The sequence below is a fragment of the Cervus canadensis genome, chromosome 33 (assembly GCF_019320065.1).
Source record: "Cervus canadensis isolate Bull #8, Minnesota chromosome 33, ASM1932006v1, whole genome shotgun sequence".
NCBI lineage: Eukaryota > Metazoa > Chordata > Mammalia > Artiodactyla > Cervidae > Cervus > Cervus canadensis.
In genome coordinates, this window is record NC_057418.1 from 16308189 (window position 1) to 16333913 (window position 25725).

The 25725-nt window shown below is 40.0% G+C and overlaps 1 protein-coding gene across 5 annotated transcripts in view; it reads left to right on the plus strand.

Annotated features, from left to right (window-relative positions):
• PHACTR2 (phosphatase and actin regulator 2) overlaps positions 1 to 25725 on the plus strand; it is a 291012-nt gene that overhangs the window by 171285 nt on the left and 94002 nt on the right. For all 5 annotated transcript variants that reach the window (XM_043456807.1, XM_043456804.1, XM_043456806.1 and 2 more), the window contains exon 2: positions 20824 to 20991. In XM_043456807.1, coding sequence (XP_043312742.1) covers positions 20824 to 20991 — 168 coding nt within the window. The remainder of the gene's footprint in view (positions 1 to 20823; positions 20992 to 25725) is intronic.

The window sequence follows — 25725 nt, forward strand, 5'->3', positions numbered from 1 at the left end:
ATAGTCTACGTGAACATTATATTTCCACCATAATTGTGTAAGAAATAATTACCAGTATCTTGTAACTGGAACATCAACTTGATTTGAGTGACACTGAGAGAGAAAAAAATAGCTTATCAAGATTCTAATTCCAGTGTGGTCAGCCACTATATATGTGCTACCTCACTGGTTTCATAATCTTCTTCGAGGCCCCTGGAGGGTGAGGCATGCTATATAGAGAAATGTTTTGTTTCCAAATGTCACTCCATATATACTTTTTCTTTGCTGAGTTTGATTTTTCTTACTTGGTATGCTTTCATTGTCTCAGATGTGTTTGGTATCCAGCAGAGTGACATGTCTCTTCACAAAGAGCTGCTAAAATAAGAAAGGAAATGAATAGGGATGCTAAAGAAAGATAGTGTTTAAACACCTGTCAAAGTAAAACCCGAACAGGAATGTTCTCACAGCCCCATTGAATCACGTTGGTAATCCAAAGATGATTCGTGTGTGACTAAACACATTTGTGTTATATCCCGTCACATTGCAAAATACTCAGAAGGCTTTTGTTGATACCTTCCTACCTCTTCTTTTTTTTTTAGTGTGTGTGTTTTTTATTGTGGTAAAAGTCACATAAAATGTACTATTTTAACCATAGTTAACTGTACTGGTCAGTAGTCCTAATATATACACATGCTGTGCAACTCTCACCTTCATCCATCTCCTGAATTTTTCACTTTCCTAAATTGAAACTCTGTTCCCATTAAACAGGAACTCATCATTCCACAACAACACCCCCCGCTGGCCAGAAAACATAAACTGGATGAAAAGACAACCCTCAGAATGGGAGAAAATATTTGCAAATGAAACAACTGACAGGAAATTAATCTCCCAAATACTCAAACAGCTCATGCAGCTCAGTATCAATAAAACAAACAACCCAATCAAAAAATGGGCAGAAGACCTTCCTATCCCGTATTAAAGGACATTATTCACTGGGAGGCACTTGCTCATCTTGTCACAGATCATGAAGATAGTGCTTCAAAAGCACACTCACCTTTTTGAGGTTCAAAATTTCTTAATTTAAATTGAATAGGTTCCTCCAGAGAGTTAAGTGCACAAGTGAGATTTGGGTGCATCTGAAGCTAGCAATCCTAGGTCCTCTGTGAAAAGGATTTAAAATTCTCCAGTAACCTCAGAAATTATTTCATTGTTTAAGGCATGTTCTGGACCAGGAGTTTCCTAGAATTAAGGGGGGTGTGTGTGTGTGTGTGTGTGTGTGTGCGTGTGTGTGTGTGTGTGTGTGTATGCTCAGTCCCTTCAGTTTCCTAGAATTAAGGTGTGTGTGTGTGTGTGTGTGTGTGTGTGTGTGTGTGTGTATGCTCAGTCCCTTCAGTTTCCTAGAATTAAGGTGTGTGTGTGTGTGTGTGTGTGTGCGTGTGCGTGTGCGTGCGTGTGTGTGTGTGTGTGTGTGTATGCTCAGTCCCTTCAGTTTCCTAGAATTAAGGTGTGTGTGTGTGTGTGCGCGCGCGTGTGTGTGTGTATACGCTCAGTCCCTTCATTTGTTTCCAACTCTTTGCGACCCTGTGGACTGAAGCCCGCCAGGCTCCTCTGTCCATGGGATTCTCCAGGCAAGAATACTGGAGTGGGTTGCCGTGCCTTCCTCCAGGTGATCTTCCCAACACAGGGATCAAACCCACATCTCCTGTGTCTTCTCCATTGCAGGTGGATTCTTTACTGCCGAGTCACTGGGGAAGCCCAGAAGTAAGTTAGACCTTGAGATAGCTGAGATAGAAAACACTGCCCCAAAAAGCTGCACAAAAGACCTGGTTCTTTTGGGGCCTTGATCTGAATCCTAATAGTGATGGGGTGGAGGTGGGGGCATGCAGAAACTCTTAGCCAAGTCCCCTCTCCCACTAATTGTGACTCTGTCACTTTCTCATCTTTTAAGGCATTTTGCAGGTTAGAATCTGCTAAACACGCAATCTAAGGAAGGTTAAAAGTCACAGAACACTGGTGTTCTTCCAAGTGAGAACACTTCACCTGGCCCAAGATCCTGATATTTCCGATGCAAAATTCAGTAGCCTCAGGCTTAGGAATGAACTTCTTATACAATGGAAATAACAGATCAGGATTTAATTAATAATTACTTGTGGTCTCACAGTGCCAGTCTAACCTTGCTAAGTCTTGCTGGAGATCTGGTCCTAAGGGTGAAAAGAATGGGCACAAGGTTCTGGTTAACTTTCAAATAGGGAAAGGTGCAGAATAAACAGAGGCCTCCTTTGCAGCGCTTTCTTAGCCAGTCCAGTGGATAACCTGTCCCAGTGAACTATAGAGTCCTTAAGGACTGAGCTACCCGTGTTAAACCTAAAGGTGGCCTTAACTGCAAAGGATCTGAGGTTAAGAGTCACAAAACGGAACTTTTTTCCCTCTTTAGATTTTGACATTAGGTATATTTGGAAACAGGAGTAAAATGCAACTTCCTGTGCTGGGCGGCTATCACAGCGACAACAGCAAAAGCTAGAGAACAACTTGCAGCCCTACTACATGTAGGCAGTTCTATAACTGGGTTTCCAACATGAATCGCTAAGTATTATATTAACCAAGCAGACAACTGGTCTTTTGAATAAAACAGGTTTTTTTTTTTTCCTAACTTTTAAAATTTTTTTGCAGGTTTAAGCATAAAAATAAATTGTGCAACTTCCCACCTGGTGGGAAATAGAGCCGCGTCCAGATCTGGGTTTACTCTCTCATTCTTCTCAGTGATGTCAACCTTCTTGCTGTGTTCCTTTCCTGAGTCCAGAGCATTTCTGCTGGAGGATAACAGGGATCTCCCCAGAGTGCTCATTTGCCTCAGCAGCTCCCAGCAACTGTCTGGAGACCAGTGGAGAACGCAGGTGGCTCTATGCAGGTGTATGTTGTGGAGGGAGATGTTTTTGTTTTCCTGGAACCCTCTGGAAGACCAGGAAAATAGCTTTCAAAGACATTTCATTGCCTCCATTGCTCCAGATCAGAAATAATCCACTTCTATCATTTATTCCCCTCCAAACCTTTTCATAGCTCCTTTCTAGTTGCTTGGGGCTTCCCCCATGGCTCAGCTCTAAAGAATCTGCCTGGAGTGCAAGAGATGTCAGAGATGTGGGTTCGATCCCTGAGTTGGGGAGATCAGCAAACCTGAGATGCCTGATGTGCTTGTAGTGTTCAGAGAAGGAAAAAGCGATGCCAGTGTGGTATGTGTGGATGAGTAGCTTCTTAAAAACCGATAATTTTCACCATTCACACTGTGTGAAAATAGGAAGTTCTTTTTTGGTGGGGGTTGGGGAGCACCATGAGGCATATGGGATCCCCACCCAGGGATCGAACCCACGCCACCTGCATTTGAAGTATTGGACTGCCAGGGAAGTCTCAGTAGGAAGTTCTTGAGAGATAAGTTCACCTCTAAATGATTCCAACTGTTTTCTTTTTTCAGTGATTTATCTTTAATGATTGTCTTTTTAAGTTATTTAAAATTACATAGTAAGCAGCAAGTGTTTGTTCACCTGAAAAATTTGTCAACAATGCATGTACCATTCTTCTGAGTGTTAATCACCCTTTCTGGTGGCTTTGATATTTTCTCAATTTCAAACTTTAGTGTCTGTTATATTATCTTTCAAAATATTTGGAATTCTACAGGAAAGCGCTGTTGGAAACAATTTCCCCTGTGTGAAAAATCTAAAGACCTGCTAAAATAAATCATAGCCTAGATAGGCCAGGCTTTGTAAATTATTGCCAAACGTTTGTGCATGACTTAGTTATTCATTTTATAAATATTTATCAAGTACCTTCTGTGGCTTATGTTCAGGGTGGGGGGTGTCACCAGGAATCATAGGACTCCTGATATAGCAGGGAGGACTAGTCCTTTTTTTCTTTTTTTTCGTGTACTTACTCTTCAAAGAGGCAATCTTTTTTCCCCTACTCACTTGATAAGAACAGTAGTTAAGAATAATTTTGTGGCTTCCGGGAAAGTCAGTGAGTGGCAACTAGCTACTTCTGAAGCTCAGTTATGGGCTTTTTTCATCATTCTAGTACACGTTCACCATTCCTTCTGGCCAGTATTGAAAATCTTAATAAAAATAATATCAGAAAAGGACTTTAGAATCAGCTGGTTGGCTTGATGGTGCCCTAATTGGATTCAGAGGCTTTCTGTGCAGTGTTATAGCCAAGTCCTGCTGGTACAGCTCGTTCTCTGGAATGCTTGCTTAACACACATGTCATTTTAAGAAGGAAACTGAAATAGAACATCTTGTAATTGGGATATGTTTAGTGACTATATTGGAGAAAAAAAAATTGAAGTCAACTTTGAAGGCATCATTACTATAATATTATTTTTTCAAAACACAGCTAATGGAATTCTGTCTTTCTTGTCTCTGTCTGCGTAGTTAGAGAATTAGGTGTTGTTCAAACTAAGGAATGTTAATCCTCTGCTTTTCAGTGACTTTTCAGTGGTCTCCTGCTTAATTGAGACAGGGTGTTTCTACTTTTTAAGCAGTGTTATGAAACTGGGCTGAATCTCTGTACCCCTCAAACAGTTTCATCCTGAATTTTAACTCAGAACTGGGAGACCATTTCGTGCTATGCCTGTCCCAAGAGCTAGTCTGCCCTGCTTCCCCGGGAGCCCCTCAGCCACCTCACCCACTGTGCTCTCAGTACCTGCTGTATTTCTGCGTCGGAGTGGATGTTGCCGGGATAATGTCAGCTCCCATCAGAGACCATAAATAAGCGTCCTAAGGGCAGAGATCCAGTCCATTTTTGCTCACTCTCAAAGCCCCAGTGCATTACCGTGTCTCAAGAAATTAATTACGGATGGATGACTCCATTCCACAGGAAGCAGGGTTTCCTACATCCTCATCCCTTTGTGGACTTCTCCTTCCTCTTCTTTCTTGTTTGGTCAGAGACCCGCCTCTCCTTGGCAACTCTCCCCTGATGGAAGAGGCTCAGTGTTCCTTCACCCCTCACTATTGACCTTCTATCCACTCCTGATCGCCCGCCACTCCTGCCTGTTTTGCTTCCAGTATTGAGTGGAAGAGGAGTTAAGTTGCCCTCCTCCAGGGAATCTTCCCAAACCCGGGTATCAAATCCTGGTCTCCCACATTGCAGGTGGATTCTTTACCGTCTGAGCCACCAGGGAAGCGACTACCTCCTTCATGTAATCATCCTCTAAGAGGTCAACTTTGCTTTTGAAAGTTATTTCTCACTTGAAATACGTGCCATCCTGCTGAGTTTCTCTTCCCACGTCTTTGCTGCAGTCATTTCCTGACTTTCTGGTGACTTCCTGATATTCACCATGTGAGGTTCGGGCTCTGCCCCTCCACCCACGCCTTGCCCTTATCCTGCAGGCGTTCAGGTCTCACATTCTAGTGTCTTCTCTCTCAGATCTTCACTTTCTCTCTCCCTCCAGGCTTTCTTCTTAGCCCATAGACACGCTGGAGCAGCCCCCCTCCTCCGACATACACACTGTGTGAATTTAAAACAAATAAATAAACTAAACTTTTTCCTTTACCTGATGACTCTCAGTACAAAAGAAGTCCAAGGTTCTTGGAATTTAACAAAACATTTGCTTACTTCTCTGGAAGTTTTCATATAGAGCAACATAAGTATCAATCATTTCTCCATTTGTGTTTGCCTGCTTTAACAGACCGGCATGCCAGGAGATATTTGATTCTCAATTGAGAGTTAAGATAGAAGCAGGGGTGTTTTCTGTTTAAACTGGAACAGTAACTTGTGGGTTGCCTGTTTGAAAGAATGATTCCTGACAATTGAGCATGTTTACATTATGTAGTCAGATATTTGCCACCAGACACTGGGCTGCTATGCAAAGGGCCTTGTAATTCTACCAGTTTCCGATGTATTGAGTGAATCAAAAGTTTTAAGTAGCAACACATAGCTTAATACCCCTAATGATGTTATGAAAGAATATGATAACAGGTTCAAAAAAAAATGGTCTCATGGTTTTCTAGCTGGTTTCCTAGTATGAGAGATTCGAATTCTCATGTGTAATCCCTGAAAAATAGAAAAACAAAAGCAATTGGGTTTTAGCTCCAATTTAGTCAGAGACCTTTCCTAGTAAAAACTGTATGAGTGTGCTTAGTCGCTCAGTCATGTCTGCGCTTAGTCATGTCTGACTCTTTGTGACCCCATGGACAGAGGAGCCTGGTGGGCTGCAGTCCATGGGGATTCTCCAGACAAGAGTACTGAAGGGCTGCTACGCCCTCCTCCAGGGGATCTTCCCAACCAAGGGATCAAACCCAGGTCTCCCGCATTGCAGGTGGATTCTTTACCATCTGAGCCACCAGGGAAATTACTATCTCCTTCATGTAATCATCCTCTAAGAGGTCAACTTAGCTCTGCTTTTATTTGGAAAAACCACCCCTAATAACTTCTTTAACTTCAACTCCATTTTCTTGCTAATGTCTAGTACTGTATTTACTGACATCTTCCCTTGAATGTTCAGGGTGCGTGAACTCAAGCCACAGACCTTTTCTCTAAGCCTACATCTCTTTATATCCCACCGCGTCCTCGGAGAGGTTCAGACCCTGGAGTTGCCTGTGTCTTTTCCAGGCGGCTCCTTGGCCTCCCTACTTCTTCTGTGTCAATGTCTGTTGGAGGCATTCATCATTTCTAGTCCTTTTTCTCTGCTCCAGTCCAAGTTCAGATGCCTGGGTTGTTACAGTCACCTCTTTTAACTGAATGACAGGGATATAAAGCTGAGTGCACTGGGGACTCTTTATGACTAATTGACATGAATTCTCCCAGCTTTTTGCCTTCCATTGTATGAGCCTACAGCTTGTATCTCCTAGTGTCCTGCGTTCCCTTGTATAAGGTTTCATTTCTGCCTTGGGGGGAGAGTCCAGAATTTTACACATGGCCACCCGTCTCTTCACAGAACTTGGTGTGACTGCCAGGGGACTGTTGGACTGCAGAGAGGGTTAGTCACAGTATAAGTAGACTCTTATGGACCTTTTGACCCAAAGATATTGGTCCAGATTTAATGTGTTATTTTAATAATATTTCTACTACATTCATCCTCTATGGGAAGTTTTTCATAATTTTGTTTGGGGCAACATGGAACCAAAATCACTACATTTAAACATTTTAATTGTCTTTAGCATATTTTTTATTAAAAAAATTTTTTTAAGACTTTTTTATGTGGACTATTTTTTTTTTAAGTCTTCATTGAATTTGTTATAATACTGTTTCTGTTTTATGTTTTGGTTATTTGGCTGCAAGTCACGTGGCATCTTAGCTCCCCAACCAGGGATTGAACCCGTACCCCCTACATTGGAAGGTGAAGTGTTAACCTGTGGACCGCCAGGGAAGTCTCTTGTATTATTTATTTTTTTATTTTTATTTTTAGCCACACCACTAGAAATATGGGGTCTTAGTACCCTGACCAGGGATCAAACCTGTGCCCCCTGCAGTGGAAGTGTAGAGTTTTAACTGCTGGACCACCAGGGAAGTCCCAGATATTGTTAGATTTTATTTTACACTTTATTTTATAATTTATATCTAAGGTCTTCCAGCTTCTCTCCTAAAGTTTCCTCCCCAGGTACAAGCTCAGCATAAAGGAAATAGTCACCATCTTCACTTAGAGGTGAGATTCTCTCTTAGTTGGCAGTTTGTCCACTGGAGGTGTGTCAACTTCTTCCTTTCCACAAACACAGCACACCCGCCGCACACCATGACCTGCTCTCCACCCCAGGCTCTGAGGGCTGATGTAGGAGATGGCTCACGAGGGGAAGGAAGATAGAAAGTGGGTTTGTCCCTTTCTCGTTTCCCTGTAGCACACGTCTCGCTATTCCTAGACACAGCCATCCTAACTCTTTCTAGAGCCCTTTGCTTGCAGCAATAATAGTGATATATGAAACTTACTATGCTTTTGTTTATATTAAAATTGATTTCCCTTTTGCCAAGTGACCTTTTTCCTGTTCAATCAGAATTTCTTCGAACCCTAAGTACAAGTGACATTATTTAATCTGTTAAATGTCCTGAAGCAAGTCTAGGGTCTATTGTTCACATCAGTGCATGAGGATGTCACACAGCTGCATAAATACACCCCTTCTGCAGCCTGTCGGCCCGCAAGTTTAAACTCTGAAATTCTCTCTCTGTGTTTGCAAGACAGATGGAAGTCTTTAGTCGCTTTTCCCTTTGGGGGTTTAAAAATAATGGCTGCCTCTTGTTAGAAAAACAAGTCCAAAAATTGATGGTATCAAATTTCTAAAATTAATGCTGTGTTAAATAAGGATTCTGTGCAATCAAAGGACCGTAGTTATTATAAGCAAAGAGGACACACTGCCTGCAATCCACATGAACTTAACTGTGATGACAGTGGGCATCGTTTCAGAGACTAGAACAGTATCTGCCCTGTCTCGTTAGATTAGTCCAAAGAAGCAGTTGGGCATAGACTTGAATTATTATTCATCGGGCTTTATGTCTTGCCTTCTCTTAAAATATAGCTATATTCCCACCCACAAGCCCCTGGTCCATATTGTGCAAGGGACACTCAGGAAGTAGACCACCTGGAGTTTAAATCTCTCTGACGGGCTCTGTGACCTTGGGTAAACTGCTCCGTCTCTCTGGACTTCAACTGCCTCATTTATAAAATGGAAATACTAATAGCACCTTACTTTATAGGGTTGTGATGACAACATAGTCATGAAGCACTTAGAACAGGTCTAAATGTGACATAAAAGTATATCAATTTTATTGAGCCTAGAGACCCTTTAACTGAATCTGATAATCTCATCAATGAAATATTGGGGTCTTTGCTCAAGGTCACAGGGCCAGTTAAGTAGCAGAGCTGAGTCTGGGACTCGGTTCTCTTCTCAGATTACAGTGAGCCATCCCAACTGGATGCTCACAATTCAGAACGTTAACTGAGATTTATTTATTGCCTATCCTGATTATGTGATGTCTTCTTTGCTTTTTGCTCTATAAACAGAGTCTTACTGCTTGTCTAGAGGTACTAGGACATGCTGCTGGTTCACCATCAGTTTAGCTATCGTATTCCAATGAGGACAGCAGGGAGAACGGGAGAAAAGCCCCCAGTCGGGAATCAGATGACCTAGACTGTATCTGTGACTAGTTAATGATTTGGAAAGCCGCTAACCTTCTTGGGTCTCAGTGTCCCCCTATATAGGCCTTTAATATACTTAAGATAGTGTAGAACTCCTGTAATAACACAGTTGATCCTTTAATGGATAATATTACACTCAGTGTTTCTCTGAGCTACATTGCGCAGACTCCTGCTGCTGTCATATGCAGAATAAGACTAAAAAGCTGTCATTATTTACAGAAAATAAACTGCTTCTCCATCCCTAAGCTTGCTGAGGTGAGCTTCTAATTTAGCATGGCTTCAGGAAAAGATGGTAGAACGGTATATTAGCTTTCTCATAAATCTAGTATGGGAAATGAGTTATTATTTATGTTTTCCAGATAAAGAAAGTGGAAGCGATATCCTTTCTTAAAAAAAGAACTGTGAAAAAACTCATCATGTTTAAGTACTTTCCCATCTGGGGCCTTGCTGAGATAGATGGTGTATTTTTCATTTTGTACCTGGGTAGCTCTGCTTTGAAATGCTCATGTATTTAGATGAGCCTCACAGGCACAGTGCTCAGTGAAAGGCACATACAACAAAGAGTATGTTGTATAATTCTGAGAAGTTGAAGTTCCAGAACAGGTAAAACAAGTGGCGATGGAAGTCAAAACGTGGTTATTTGGGGATATGGATATTTCTTGAGCTCTAAAATCACTGCAGATGGTGACTGCAGCCATGAAACTAAAAGACGCTTGCTCCTTGGAAGAAAAGCTATGACAAACCTAGACAGTGTATTAAAAAGCAGAGACTTTGCTGACAAAGGTCCATATAGTTAAAGCTGTGGTTTTTCTAGTAGTCATGTATAGATGTGAGAGTTGGACCATAAAGAAGGCTGAACACGAAAGAATTGATGCTTTTGAGTTGTAGTGTTGGAGAAGACTCTTGAGAGTCCCTTGGACTGCAAAGAGATCAAACCAGTCCATCCTAAGGGAAATCGGTGCTCAATATTCATTGGAAGGACTGATTCTGAAACTGAAGCTCCAGTACTTTGGCCACCTGATGTGAAGAGCCGATTTACTGGAAGAGACCCTGATGCTGGGAAAGATTGAAGACGGGAGGAGAAGGGGATGACAGAGGTTGAGATGGTTGGATGGTATCACTGACTCAATGGACATGAGTTTGAGCAAACCCCAGGAGATAGTGAAGGACAGGGAGGCCTGGCGTGCTGCAGTCCATGGGGTCACAAAGAGTTGGACTCGACTGAGTGACTGAACAGCAACAACATGGATGGAGAGGATGGTATTGGTTGGGAAGGTGCACAAAGAAATTTTCTAAGCCTGGAAATGACCTTGACCTTGAACTGGATGGTATGCTCATATACCAAATCATTTACTTGCTGTGTGTGTATCATTTCTCAAACATTATTTTGAAAAATCTTCATAGTATTCATTTCAATGACCGTGGGAAATACTGATTTAATTCCAAACCTATTTAGATAGCTGTAGTGACAGTGAAATGGAAATTGTCAACTTGGGAGGCAAATGATAGTCTAGTACATAATTAAATAATAAATAAATATTAGTCTTCCTCCAGAGGGACCAGAACTCTTTTATTTAACTGTTGTTGGGATGTTTTTCACACTCTATTCTTACTTGTTTGCATTCTGTTCTTTTACTCTTGCTGAATTTAAAAAGATGCTGGCTAAACAATTTAAAAAATATTTTTAGCCATGCTTATTACCTTAGTGCTGATTATTTTTAAAGGAACAATCATATAGGCTTATCATTACCATCTTTCTAAATTCCATGTATATGTATTGGTGTTTATCTTTCTGGCTTACTTCACTCTGTATAATGGGCTCCAGTTTCATCCATCTCATTAGAACTGATTCAAATGTATTCTTTTTAATGGCTGAGTAATATTCCATTGTGTATATGTACCACATAAAGTAATTAGCCTCCAGCTAATAAAAATAAATGAAAAAAATAAAATAAACAATCAGCAGATGAAAAGCAATTTTCTTCTACATCAGCTAAGATCTAACTGATAAAATTCAGATTTTTAATCTAGTTTCAGTTCAGTTCAGTTCAGTTGCTCAGTCGTGTCCAACTCTTTGTGACCCCATGAATCGCAGCACGCCAGGCCTCCCTGTCCATTAATCTAGTTTACATACACTAATATCTAGAAGGTACAAAAACTCTCTAGTTTCTTTAAAAAATTTAACATTTAACCATTTCCCTCGTCTGAGGATAGGACTTTATAAATTTGCTTTGTTTTTTCCCCCATAAATATGTGTCTGATGAGCTCAGCACTGTGATAATGAGAACATTTTTCTTGGCATTACTTAAAAAGGTCAGCCATCCTTGATTTTTCATTTTTAGGGCATTTCTTCCTTGATTTCCCCTGCAAAGGCTACTCTTTTGGCAATCCCAGTTCAAGTTCCCTATGCATTCATGTTCAGTTGCTCAGTCATGTCTGACTGACTGCAATCCCAGGGACTGTAGCCCGCCAGGCTCCCCGTCCATGGGATTTTTCAGGCAAGAATACTAGAGTGAGTTGCCATTTCCTTCTCCAGGGGATCTTCCTAACCTAGGAATTGAACCCACACCTCCTGAGTCACCTGCATTAGCAGGTGAATAAGTCTCCCACTCCTATGAAATCGCCCCAAGCCATGCCAGCCAGACCTCACTACTCTGCCTTTGTCTTTATTCTAGTACCTCCTCAGTTGGCTGGTGTCATTGACCACTGATCACTCCTGCTTCCCACACCTTACTGTGAAGTCTTGTAAGGGGAAGAATCCTGTCTTACTCTCCATCACCACCCTGACCTTTACAGGGTGAATCAAAGCACCAAATTGGTTGGACTTCCCTGACTGCCCAGTGATTAATACTTCACACTTCCACTGCAGGGGACATGGGTTTGATCCCTGGTCCAGGAAATAAGACCCTGCATGCCACAGGGTGTGGCCAAAAAGAAAAAAAGAAAAAGCGCTGAGTTAAAGGAGACCTTGCAGTAGAGTGGTTAAGAGGGCCACCTCTGGAGGCAGGCAGACATCACTTCTCACCCAAGATCTCTGCTAGAAAGATACCTATTTTATTTATTTTTGGCCATGTCTTGCAGCTTGTGGGATCTTAGTTCCTTGACCAGGGATTGAACCTGTGGCCCCTATATTAGGAGTGCAGAGTCTTAACCATTAGACCACCAAGGAAGTCCTGGAAGATACCTATTAATTCATAATCTAGTTACATATTTGGTCAATAGATACTTATTTAATCTTTATCTGAGTGTAAACACACACACACAAGTTACCACATAGTGAGTTAGATGCTTAGTCTTTGTATTATAGTTTTCTTGTCTCAGAAATGGGACCGATGAATGGTACTTATCTGAGAGCTATTGTAGGCATTGGCATGAGCTAATGGATGCAGGTAAAGTACTCCACCCAATACCTGGCTCATAGTAAATACTCAATAAATACCAGTGATTATTAATTATGCTCTTAATAAAGTGCTTCTGAATTTCCACGTTCAGGAGAGCATGAATCCCAGGATGAGTCAGTGACTAGTTCACTGTTGGTTCTGCTCACAAAACCTTTCACGCCAGTGTGAGCTCTGGGATTTTTGTTCCTGAATTATACTACTCTTCTCCCATACCCATGAATTCAGAGGGAAAAATGGATGAGCTGGAAAAGGTATCCTCCATGATCATAAAATAAACTTCAGTCTTTTAAGTTTACTTTTGATTCCCAAAGAGAAGTTTATTGTTGAAAATAATTGAGCTTCAGTGAATAAAATAAATAAAATTAAAAAAAAAAAGTACAGGTAACTTTAAACATTTATTCCTAAATTTGTCGTTCTATGTAGGCAGGTCACGCTACTAACCCAGCACGTGTGCATGGGAATTGCCACTGTGTGGTTCCACAGTAACTGGGATCAGTAGTTACGGGGCCCATGGGCTACTCTTGCAGGATGTTAGATGCCACTTACCTCATTAGGATCCATCAGGTAATACAAAGAGTTGAGACAGCAATTTGATGACCTGTAAATATTCTCTTAGTGGTAAAATACTGAGAATTGAAAATATTAATAAAAGGAGATTTTGGAGAAAAAATGAGCAAGTCTAAAACATATTATATTATTGATACTTTCTAAAACTCTCAGCAGAAATCTTTACTGTTGGTAAATTGACAATACCCCGCAAGGTCTCTCTGCAGCTGAAATGCTGTCCGCTAGGAATCGCCTAAGTCTTCATCCTCTCCATGTTAACTACTCCACATTTTTAAAAATGAACCTTTTATTTTAGAATAGTTTCAAATGTACAGAAAGGCTACAGAGACAGGACAGAGTTCTCATATACCTCCAGCTTAGTTTCTCCTATTGTTCATCTCTTAAATGTCTAGAATACATTTATTACAACCAAGGAAAGGGTTTTGGTGCAGTACTGTTAACTAGACTCCAAAGTTTGTTAGGATTTCACTAGTTTTTCCCCTAATGTCCTTTTGTTATTGTTGTTGTTCTGGTCTTGCTTGAAGGATACCACTTTACATTCATTCATCCTGTCTCCTTAGCCTTCTCTGGTCTGGGACAATTTCTCAGGTGTCCCTTGTTTTTAATAACCTTGAAGTGTATTTATTGGTTGGGTATTTTGTAAATGACCCTCACTTTGGCTTATCTAATGTTTTTCTCATGGGTTACAGTAGGGTTATAGGAATTTTTTTTTCCTCTTTTAAATTATGAAGGTATGATAACATACAGGAGACTTGGAAATTACAGAACAAGATTATATATAGATGCACTATACGTTGCAATTATTTTTTAAGTAGATATATTAAGATTTTAGTTGGAGTTTCGAGATCAAAATCTCAAAAATTAATAGAATTAATATACAAAGAAGTAGAAGGGCAATATAGTAGACCTGAAGAGTGCTGTGAACCAATTCAGCATAATTAAGATTTATACAGTTGTCACACAGCAGTAGGATACATATTCTATTCAAGTTCCCGTGGACTATAAGCTCAGAGATACTGGAACATATCCAAGGACATAAAGCAAGGTGCAAAAATTTCATGGTCTTAAAGGTATACCGTGGGGATATAGGTTTTGAGATTTGATTCTCATCCATGATATCAAGGGTCCGTGCTCTCAGTATGACTTGGCAGTGATCAAGTCAACATCCATCACTTGGCTAAGACAGTGTTTGCCAGGTTTCTTCTCTGTAAGTGCCTCCTTTCCCCTACCTTTCCATTCTGAAGTCTTTCAAAGGAAGTCACCATGTAAAACCCACACATTTCAGGAGTGGGAAGTTAAGATCCACCTTCTTGAGAGTGGAGTTTTCTATAAATTAGTTGCATTTCTTCCATGCAGATGTTATATCCCATACTTATTTATTTATTCACTGTTCATCAGTTTGGATGATAATCTAAAACTGCACTATTGCCCAAATTTCTCTGGCTTTGGCCTGTGGAACTCTCTGTTGGCTCCTGTGTGACTTTGACATTCTCTCATGAGAATGTGTTTTGAGCACTTGTTTCCTTTCTGAAAAGGAAGATGCTCCTGGCTCATCTAGTATTTTCCTTGCCCGGGCCCTGGAAGCAGCCATTTCTGGAAAGAAGTCTGATTCCTTTTATTGGAGTGTGTTGTTATAAACTAGAGGCTGAGTGCTCACTGGAGTGTCGTTGCTTCTAGCCCCTAGAGTGAATGGGAAATACATGTATACTGAACCATGTATATACATATACTTATAATCTATCTATATATCTATATCTTTCCTCTCTCCCTCCCTCCCTCTCTCTATTCAAAACAGGAGTTCATACTGATGTCTCCAACTCTAATCCAGTCCACATCAATCACTCTGGCTTCCCCCTTTGCTTATCTGTAACCTCCATTTCCAAGAATGAGAAATCTGGCTCCTAACATCTATTATCCCTTGTTCCGTCCTGTTTACAAGTATACCAGTTTCAGGATTAACTCCTAACCCCATGTAATGCCACACATTTTTATTCTTCTGTTCCTTTTCACTTCCCTTCCACTGGTTATTCATCCTTCCCCCACAAAAGGAAGAGATTTGATCCAACAAGAGAGTAAGGATCTTCTTTTGTGGGCTTCCCAGATGGCTCAGTGGTAAAGAAGCTGCCTGCTATTGCAGGAGACACAGGTTCGATCCCTGGTCCAAAAAGATCCCCTAGAGAAGGAAATGGCAACCCACTGCAGTATTCTTGGTTGGGAAATCCCATGGCCAGAAGAGCCTGGCAGGCTACAGTCCATGGGGTCCCAAGAGTCATATATGACTTAGTGCTCAAACAACAGCAACAAGAAGGATCTCCTTTAGATGTCTCAAGACAAGGAGAGCCGCCCGCTTTCGTAGAAACTGTTAGCCAGTTTCATCTGCAATGGCTCATAGCGCCAGTTCCCTCTGACCTTATTGTCTACTTGGTTCTCTGCCCAGAATTGCGTGTACGCCGCTGTCTGACAGCATATTTTTTAAGTCACTTTCATGAGAGAGAGGCCTCATGGAAGGGTAGGAAATAGAGTTAAATGTTCCCTAAGTGCTGCCCTAATGTTTCTTTGCTGTGTGTTCTGTAGCTTTTAAAGAGGAAGGTGGCAGAGTTATAGTGGAAATGTGAAAAAACTGTAATAGAAATAAATATATATATGGTGATAATATTATGTAAGCATAATAATTTACAAAGGCACGAAGAGGATAGCCTAGAAGCCATATTTTAAGGAAATAAACGTTGGTTTGCTTGTTTTCTTACTTCCTTTAGGTTCTTGATTTTTAAATGTCAAATATTTTTGTACAGTGCCCTTTTAATAGGTATATTCTTTGATACAGTCAAATCACTATGAGTAGTATTGTAAGTGTATACTTAGTACAACAGAGAATCATCAACATTTTTCTTAAAATCACATCTGATTTCTCTTTGTTTTTGTTATTATTGAGCTTCAAAAATGTATTCTCATTAACCTTCAGTTATATAAGGATTTCAGAGGACAGTTGAGGCCATCTTCACCACTTGTTTTCTCATTGAGTGGCTCTCACTTTCTTTAGACTTGGTCCCCAGGAATTCTTTTATTGAGATTCTTTTCTAAATGTTCTTTCACCTATGAAATTTGTGAGGTGGAATGCTCTGTCACATTTATCTCACTTTCTCAATGACTGAAATAATTGTGTGGAGAAAAATCAGAAAAGAGTATCTGGAATATCAGAGAACTATCAAATATTATAAAAATACAACACACTCTCATATTAAATGGTTTCATTTTTCTAAGAATCCTTGTCATTCAGTTCTCAAATATCTAAGAAAAGATTCTCCCAAGTCTAGAATTTAATTTATATGATAATTATCTAGCTTCATTTATTTTTTGCTTCTGTGATCACATTAGCACTGGGATTGCCTAATTGATAAATTTCTGTTTAAATGAAAGAGAAAACCTTCATGTATATTCTGGATCTTACTGGTTGGTGTGGGGAAGTTCTGTTTGGAATGGACTTACTTTGGTGGGAAGATAGACTGAGCTGTGTCATTTAAATTGTCTACATTCAAAGAGCCAATGACTGGTTTTCAAAATATTTAAATTATTTTATAATGTTGAGTTTCATTGTGAAAAAGGAAAACCTAATGCATGTTAGGTCACTCTTCATAACGTGTAAGTCAGTCAAAATTAACATTTAAAACAGGAAATTCAGACTTTCATCTGGGATTTACCTGGCGATTTGTTTTTATCTGTGTGTAAATGCCAAAGTCAGTAGACTTGTTGTGAAAACAATTTTAGAAAATTTCAAGTCAACTTTAATGGTACACGGGCCCAAAAGAAAAATAATAGAATGATCTGCGGTCCTGGCAGTATCGTAGGTGTTTGGTGAAAAGAAGGGAATAAAATTTCTGTTCATATGACTCCAAAGCAGGTGACAGTCCCCTTCATGTTCATGATTGAAGAGAAATCCCATGGCAGCGTGGCCAACTATGCCAACCGATGGTTCCTAATTGTAAGTGTGGTTTACTGTAATCGCCCAATAATTACAAAATTATGGGTGGATTCATTCAATCAGGAAAAAGGTATGTGTGTGTGAACTGTGCTGTAGTCATTGGCACTGGCCCAGGACCTTTCCAAGGCATAGATAAAGACTAAAACTGCAAATGCAAAATGAAAAAGGTATGACAATTAACGTCTCGTGTATCTATGAATTTAACGTTAAGAACTTCGTTTTTCATTTTTCAACTACCTCATTCAATCTCCCTATCTGTCACATTCTGTCACTTAAGGAATTATTTAATTTTTGTTTTCATTTGCTTTTCCTTTTCAGAAGAAAAGAAAATAGATTATTCCTTAGTGGTTCAGATCAAAAGCAGAATTTTAATGGCGTGCCAGGGTTGTAGGTTTAGAGGAAATGAGAACTTAATGTGTGTCTGTTGTGTCTATAGCCACAGAGGTGAATTGGAGATGGTAGCTTTAGTTCCCATGTTTGTAATAGTCCTTTTATATTTCACAACATTTAAATTGTTTCAAAATTGAATCTTCAGCATAAAGTCTCCATGAAGAAGAAATATCATACACTCCGTTTTTCCCTGGTTTTGCTCCTAGTGTAAGGAAAGCAGTTGGACAGGAGTGGAAGTGAAGTGAAGTGAAGTCGCTCAGTCGTGTCCGACTCTTTGCGATCCACCACGCCACCCTGTCCATGGGATTTTCCAGGCAAGAGTACTGGAGTGGGTTGCCATTTCCTTCTCCAGGGGGTCTTCCTGACCCAGGGATCAAACCCAGGTCTCCCGCATTGCAGGCAGACGCTTTACCCTCTGAGCCACCAAGAAAGTGAAGCAAATAAGGATTTTACTTTTAAACTCTGACTTAGCTTTACAATTAACCTGACCCGTCTCTCTCTCTGCCTGCTGTACTGTAGCCAGCATGGGACCATTTACAAAAGACTCAGTCCCTGCAGTTCTTGCATTTCTGCCTGAGATTAGAGTCGACCTTCTGAGTGGGAAGAATGGGATTTATCATGCTTGTTTGGAAGGAGAACTCGTAAGGATTTAGGTGGTGGTGTGTACTGATTATCTTTTCTCACTTAGATTAAGATTTTCCTGGTTTGTGGTATGTCAGGTGATTTTTGACTGAAGCTTCCACACTTTTGTATTATATTAGACTGTAAATCTTTATTGAAACCCTTTGTTTTAACTGGCTTTGTTTGACAGTTCTCCAGGCAAGGAGGCAAAGGGTGCTGCCTCACTAGTGCCAGGAGGTTAAAAACCCGGGTTCAGCCCTTCATCCTCTGTTGGTATCTCGTGGCAGAAACAGGGAGAGGGGTCTTCGTTACTCTGGGCATAGTTCGATTTCCAGACCCCCACGTGGTCTCTACTGACACCATAGCGGATGGAGGTTGTCTTGTTCCTCTGGGCAGTGGTTTGGTGTGATCCCACATTGGGGAGGGAGGGAGAAGAAGAGATGCCTCGTTACTGGTTACGGGTGGAAGTCCAGGCTCCCGTGTGGTCTCCTCTGACACTGTAGACGATGCTTTGTTATAAATGGCATGCAGGAAGCTTCCGGCTCTCTACTTGGTCCTCTCTGACACCACTCTCCTAGGGATGTTGGGGCCCCTCATTAGAGCTTTGTGAGGGTAGACATCTGATCTCCCCACTCAGCCTTTGTTGGCATGGGTGGTCATAGTTTCTTCTGCAGTGTTTGTCTGGAGTGGAGCAGTTATCGTCTAAAAGTCTTCTGTTTTGCTAACCTGTCGTTTTTGCTCGTTTGACCAGAGGGAGCAGGCTATTTGTTGAGGCTTTATTGGTCTGTGCTTGTTGATGTTTTCGGGTTGGTGACCACTTCAGCTGCAAATCAGGAATACATGAGACTAAAAGAAAACTCAGGGATCCTACCTCCATGTTGTTTCTTAGGTCTTGAGGGCCCACACTGGTCTACTTTCTTTTCAGCTTGTTAGTCTATCCATGTTTTTTTTTTTTTTGCCTCCCCACATGGAATGCAGAATATTAGTTTCCTGACCAGAAATCGAACCCCCTGCAGTGGAAGCGTGGAGTCTTAACCACCGGACCGCCAGGGAAAGTCCCTCATGTTTGTTTTATATACAACATTCAGGGTATTTTTTATTTGTATTTAGCAGGAGAAATAAGAAAAAGTAAGTCTATTCCATTTTCCTAGAAGCAGAGGTTCTTGCCATTCAATATTTGTTTTATTTATCCTAGTATTTCCTAATATTTTATTTTAAAAGTTTTGAAGATGGGAGAATTATACAACTAATCACCACACATCCACCACCTAGGCTCAACACTTAGCTACATTTTACTATATTATAAATTTATCCATCTCCATTCTATCCATCAATTTATTATTTTTGATGAACATCAGTACACTTCATCGCTATCAGCATGCATGCCATTAATTGGACTTTACTATTTATGGTTTTTTAAAGGTAGATTTTACACAAAGTGAAATACACAATATCATAAACACCGTTTGATGTGTTTTGTATGCGCACACGCTAAGTCGTTTCAGTTGTACCTGACTGTTTGCAGTCCCATGGACTGTAGCCCTCAAGACTCCTTTGTCCATGGGATTCTCCAGGTAAGAACCCTGGAGTGGGTTGCCATGCCCTCCTCCAGGGGATTTTCCCAACCCAGAGATCAAACCCACATCTCCTGCATTGGCAGGTGTGTTCCTGACCACTCGTGCCACCTGGGAAGCACGTGTTTTGTATAGTCCATCCTTCATTGAGATAATTTCTAGGACTCCAGGAAGATCCCTCAGGTCTCTTCTCGTTTAATTCCTACCTCCATCTCACTCCAGGAAACACCACCTGTTCTGATTGTTTTCTTCTTTCTTTTCTCCAAAATTCATTTTGCCTTTTTAAAAAACTTCATATAAATAAAACCACACAGCACATACTCTTGTGTGTGATGCTTTTTTTTGTTTTCTTCAGCACTGTTTCTGAGATGCATTCATGTTGTAGGTACCAATAGCTCCGTTTTAAAAAGTTGCTAAGTGCTATCTCATTGCATGAAAAATACCATCATTTATTCATTCTGAGTTGCTTCCAGTTTTTTGTCACTAAAATTTGATTGTTGGGGTAATATAAGTTACCACCATCTTCTTTCAGTTATGAACGTAGTGCAAGGCAACATAAAGTTCAGGGCCTTTCTTCTGGTTGACGAAAAGATTGAGGCACATAAAAACATGTTCTATTACCTAGAACATCTACCGTTTCCACATTTCTTGTCATTCGTGATAGCTATCAGTTTATTTGAAGCTAAAAAATTTTTTTGTAATAGAAGCAAAAGAGTTTTGGTGTGTAAAATTTAAAATTTAGTTTCTTGGCATTAAATTTTATTTTGTGAAGAAAAAAGCCTGGTTTTGACCACACCATGACTGTCATATTCATTACAGAGAATGCCAAATTAGTCTCTGGAGGAACATCCTCTTTCACTTAACAATACTCTACTTCTGCACAAAAATATAGATGTAGTTGTTACAGATGGATTTAGCTGTGTTTCGCAGACCCCTATTTATCTGGCCTTAACTTTTATGCTTCTTTTGCTTCTTTTCTGTTTCCTCAAAATCAGTATCTAAGGGACTATAATTTCTGAGTGATTGATTTATTGACTGATATTAGAAGAGAGCTCTACCAGCAGGGAAATGGGGCAAAATAAACTTTATGTGAAATTCCAGTTAAAGTGGGTATGCTTACTTTGAACAGTGCAGGAAGAAATAGATGATGTTGTTTCAAACTTTTATTACAGCTTTTCTCTGACTTGACTTTTCTTTCTACAGTTGACGGACTGGACAAAGCTTCTGTAGCAAACTCAGATGGCCCAACAGCAGGCTCCCAAACACCTCCCTTCAAGAGAAAGGGGAAACTCTCCACCATTGGTAAAATTTTTAAACCTTGGAAATGGAGGAAAAAGAAGACGAGTGACAAATTCAGAGAAACATCAGCAGGTATGAATATCATAACTTTGTTAGAAGATAAATTGTTAAATTTTCCAAAAGGTAAAAGATTGTATTCTGCAGATTTTTTTTTTCCTGGGAAAAAATTAATCTATATTTGAAATGAAATTATTTCATTTAAGAGTGATAGAACTTAAGGTTCTGATTTGCCTTCTTTTTCTGTTCACTTTGGCTTTTTAACATAGTCTTGTTTTTAAATATGTACTTGTAAATTCATATAAAAATTAATGTGTAGGGAGAGGAAGACAAAGTGGAAAATTAGAAGTGGAAATGTTATTTGTCAGTGTTATAGCTGCAAGTATCCATTTACATACATACACACTCTATTATCTCTCTGTCTGCTTAGTTCCAATAGCATAATTGTATTTGTTAATTAAGAATTTTTAAAATGTCTTCCAAACGTACTTGTTCTGTGGGCAAAATTTAAATGGCTGTATGAAAGAGAAGTGTTGCTATATTTATTAATTTTAAATTTCTGTCATGTCCTAGGACAAATAAATGGTATGTGTCCTGAAGAACACACAGTGCTATTGGTGTGAAAACTATTTGTCGTTATTTTATTTTGTGGATTTGTTAAGCCGTAAGAATTACATTGTTTAGTACCTTTCATATGAACTCATGGACGAAGTTGGCTTTAAATCTCAGGCCAGAGTTAAGCTTGATTTAAATAAGTGTCCAATATCAGTGATATTTTTTAAGATAGACATTTTATCTCTTGTGCAAGTTCAGTTTTTTCCATGTTTGTCTAAAGTAATCCCTTCATCAAAAATTCCTCACTGCCCCAGAATCTAGTATTGTCCATGGATTACAGAGCATATCTTACCGGTCTGTGCTGAGGTAAGAGCTGGCCTTTAGTTCTAGAGCTGTGAAATAAAATGGAAAATACCACCAATAGCACAAGGATATAAGATAGAGACACCAGGACTTCCTCAAGAAAATTTTCTGTGCTGCATCTATAGCTATATCATTTCTTTGAGCATTTAATATTTAAAAGGTAGTAATGATACTATTTCTGGGATTTGTTTTAAAATAATCCTGGAGGGAAGGGGAGGATAGATGAAAAACGATCAGCCATAAGTTGGTAATTGTTTAAGCTGGGTGATGGATGTATGGAGTTTATTATTCTCCTATCTCTATTTGTGAGTATTGGAAAGTTTCTGTAATAGGAAGACAGGCAAAGAAAAAAGACTTGGCTTAGGGGCAATAATGATAGCTTGCTTATTGAATTCGCTTTAGCTCCTAATTTGCTTCTTGGGTTAGGAGCAGTGGGAAGTGATGCACTGAGCCTGGTGCTAAGGCAGGATACCTGGGTTTTAGTTGAGTCCTTGCCACCAAGAGACCGTGTAACCTTGAACAAGTTAGATCAGAGTTGAATGAGTTGAATTCTAATGTGCTTTCAGTCCCAGATTCTGTTGTGGGTCCTTGACTCCTTCGAACTCCTGTCTGGGCATCTTGCTCTGCCTTGTTCTTCAGTTGTAGATGAAATTAGACTGGCCTTCTTAAGGACATCCCTCTCAGGTTTTCCTAAGCATTTGGGGAATCTGACTTTTCAAGTTACCATGGAAACCCAAGATGGAAGTAAGGCTCTGGACAGTAGCAGTAAGAAGACGTTGAAAAGAAATGATGGACATCTCTTCAGTTGTCCCTCTTGCCCTTTTCCTGAATCTCTTCTGCTGACTTCTCTCCCTAAAGTAGAAACAGTTACAAAGAACCGCCCTTCATCTTTTTTTTGTCACCTCTTTTTAATTATTTTAATAGTAGGGAGGCTGTAACATTTCTGCCAACCCAGAATATTTAAGAAAAGTCATTTTAAACAGCACTAAGTATTACTTTATATTATCCCATATTTATTGAGGATAGCCTATCCATCTTTGTATTGTTTCCTTTTCAGATTCACACAAAATTTTATATAAGTTGAGTGCCATGAAGTTATTTATGGATATGCTATTTCTAGTTCCTAAGACTGCTGAATTACATTAAAAACCCGAGAAAGTTATTAGATGCCTCACTGGGTTGTTTTTTGTATTTGCATCAAAATTGTGACATAACAGAGTAAAAACAAGCCAAGTAGATGTATTAATAATTCATTGTGAATTTTTCTGCTGCATTTACTCACATCATTTCTTTTTAAACCCATATTGTTACTGATATTTGGCTCGAATTTCCTAAGGTGTTATCAAATGTCCCAAGTATTTTGCTGTCACCTCATATATATACATATGTTTTATATACATATGTTTATTTTAAGGCTTCAGTTTCTGCTGTGCTTTATGGAATGTATTAGTAAAGCCTAAAATAAAGGGTGGAACAAAATGGTGTAACATGTTTTTTTCACATTGAGGGAGGATGTCACATTTAGAGGAAAACTGATGCTTTTGGAAATAACCAAGAGAAAGGTGTTCTCTTCTTTAATACATTGTCTCAAGCAGTGAAATCTAGGGGTTTGGACATGACCAAGACCATTTGCAGTCAAAGATCACCTTACACAAGATCTACAGTATTTGGGGGATATGAAAGAAGATTAACTTTTTCCAAGAAAAGTAACTCTTCTTTGTTTTTCTTTCTTCTAAACTCTTGGCTTTAGAGTCATAAGAATGTGAATCTTACTGTCTTCCTTTACACAGTGATTATCACCACTTTTCCCAGTCTGGGTGTCTGTTGTAGGCATTTTTTAAAATTAATTTTCACTGGAGTATAGTTGCTTTACAGTGTTGGGTTAGTGTCTGCTGTATAGAGTTTTACGTGTATAGTATATCAGTCATACATATACTTCTATCCTCTCTTTCTGTGGATTTCCTTCCCATTTAGGTTGCCACAGAGCGTTGAGTAGAGTTCCCTGTGCTATAGAGTAGGTTCTCATTAGGTATCAGTTTTATACATAGTAGTGTATATATGTCAATCTCATATAGTGTCTATATCCCAATCTCAAATTCATCCCACCTCCCTTCCCTTCTTAGAAGCGTTATGTTTGTTATGTACATCTGTGTCTCATTTCTGCTTTGCAAATAAGTTCATCTGTACCATTTTTCTAGATTCCACATGTAAGTGATATTACACAATATTTGTTTCTCTATTTCTGACTTACTTCACTCTGTATGATAGTGTCTAGGTCCACCCGTGTCTCTGCAAAGGCACGATTTTGTTCCTTTTTTATGGCAGAGTAATATTCCATTGTCTGTATGTACCACTCCTTCTTTATCCATTCCTCTGTTGACGGGTGGAATTTTAATTGGTGGTAGGTAGGATGCAACACTGATTTATTAATGCCATTGTAATAAATGTCATTGTTCTCACACGTTTATGGCAGTGGAAGTTAAGAAAGGTCCTGTCTTCTGCCTGCTTGGTCATCCTTGAGTCAGTTAGATTTGGAAGACTGTCTTGTCCTCTAAGGCAGGCTGGGCCTATGCCCTGACTTCAAGTTCTTTGGGCTTGTTCTATAGCAGAAATTTACTTGTGTCTTCAGTTCTATTTGGGATGATCCATAGGCTGTTGGGTTTTATGGCAGAATAGTCTTGTCTATTTACTCTCCCTCAGTGATTCTTTTCTTCACTTTTCATCTCCTGAGTGAAAGGACCCTTCTTGGGTCCCACCTAAGCTCTGTCACTTCCCTATCTTTAGAACTCACAATCTCATTTACACTTTTCCCCTACATAATCTTTTCTTCCCCTTTTTTTGGAAGGGTGAGGGTAGGAAGGTAGTGGTGGCCGAGGTTCCTCCCTGCTCTCATCTCCCCAAAGCTGGTAATACAAACACACCCACTGTCTAAACGTGGCTGTTCCTCTTCTGCATGGCCGGTTATGACCAAGACCAGACGTCTGGAAAATCCAGCCTGTACCTTTGCTTCTGCTTCCTCCACAGTACCATCCCCTTCCATCTGCCGTCTGCCCCTGTGCCCAGCACTCACTCCATCCAGGAGGCACCAGGCCTCTCATTCCTGATGTTCAGCGTCACTGTCTCGTTTTCATCCATCTCATCCTCCACCACTTCTGCCATTACTGGTGCGTCTTTCTTCTTTTACAAAACGGCTTTTATTGACTTTCAAAAGATGCCTTCATTTTGGTTGTCTTTGACTTTTCTTTCTCTTTTGTCCCCTCTCTTCCCCTTCCCATTTCCCCTAAACCCGTGGGAGAGGTTTGGTGTCTGTCTCAGTGAATGGACCCTTCCTCACCCCACTCTCTTCTCAGCGTGCACATCTCCCAAACCCAGGTTCCAACGGAGGCCCAGGCACATTGACCCAAGTACCTGATGGGCAGCAGTGCCTGAGGACCACGGGTTAACTCAGAACCCACTCATATGGCCTATATAGTTCTGTCCATACATTGAAAAAATGGTACATGCCAGGCATCAATTAATTTCCTTCCAGATGTCAATTTTTTAAATAAAAGAAAATCAGATATTTTGATGAGACTTTTCTTTTAAGAAACATGCATCAGATTTTGCTTTCACACAGTCAGGGGAGACATTCAGTTAAGTTGGACTGTCAGATTGCAGAGTTAGACTGCGAAGTTTTTACAGTGAGATATTTTGATGTCTGAGAGCAGTGCTGTGAATATCTGCTGTATGCCCTGTGGTTTAGAAGAGAGGGTCTGTGGACCTCTGACCACACTCCGTTCTTCCCCAAACCACTGAGCGATGGGGCAGGTGCCTGGAGTAGTAACCATCTAATTCCATTCCTCCCTAAAGGTATCACAGATTTGAACAGAGTATGAGATACCAACAGTAATC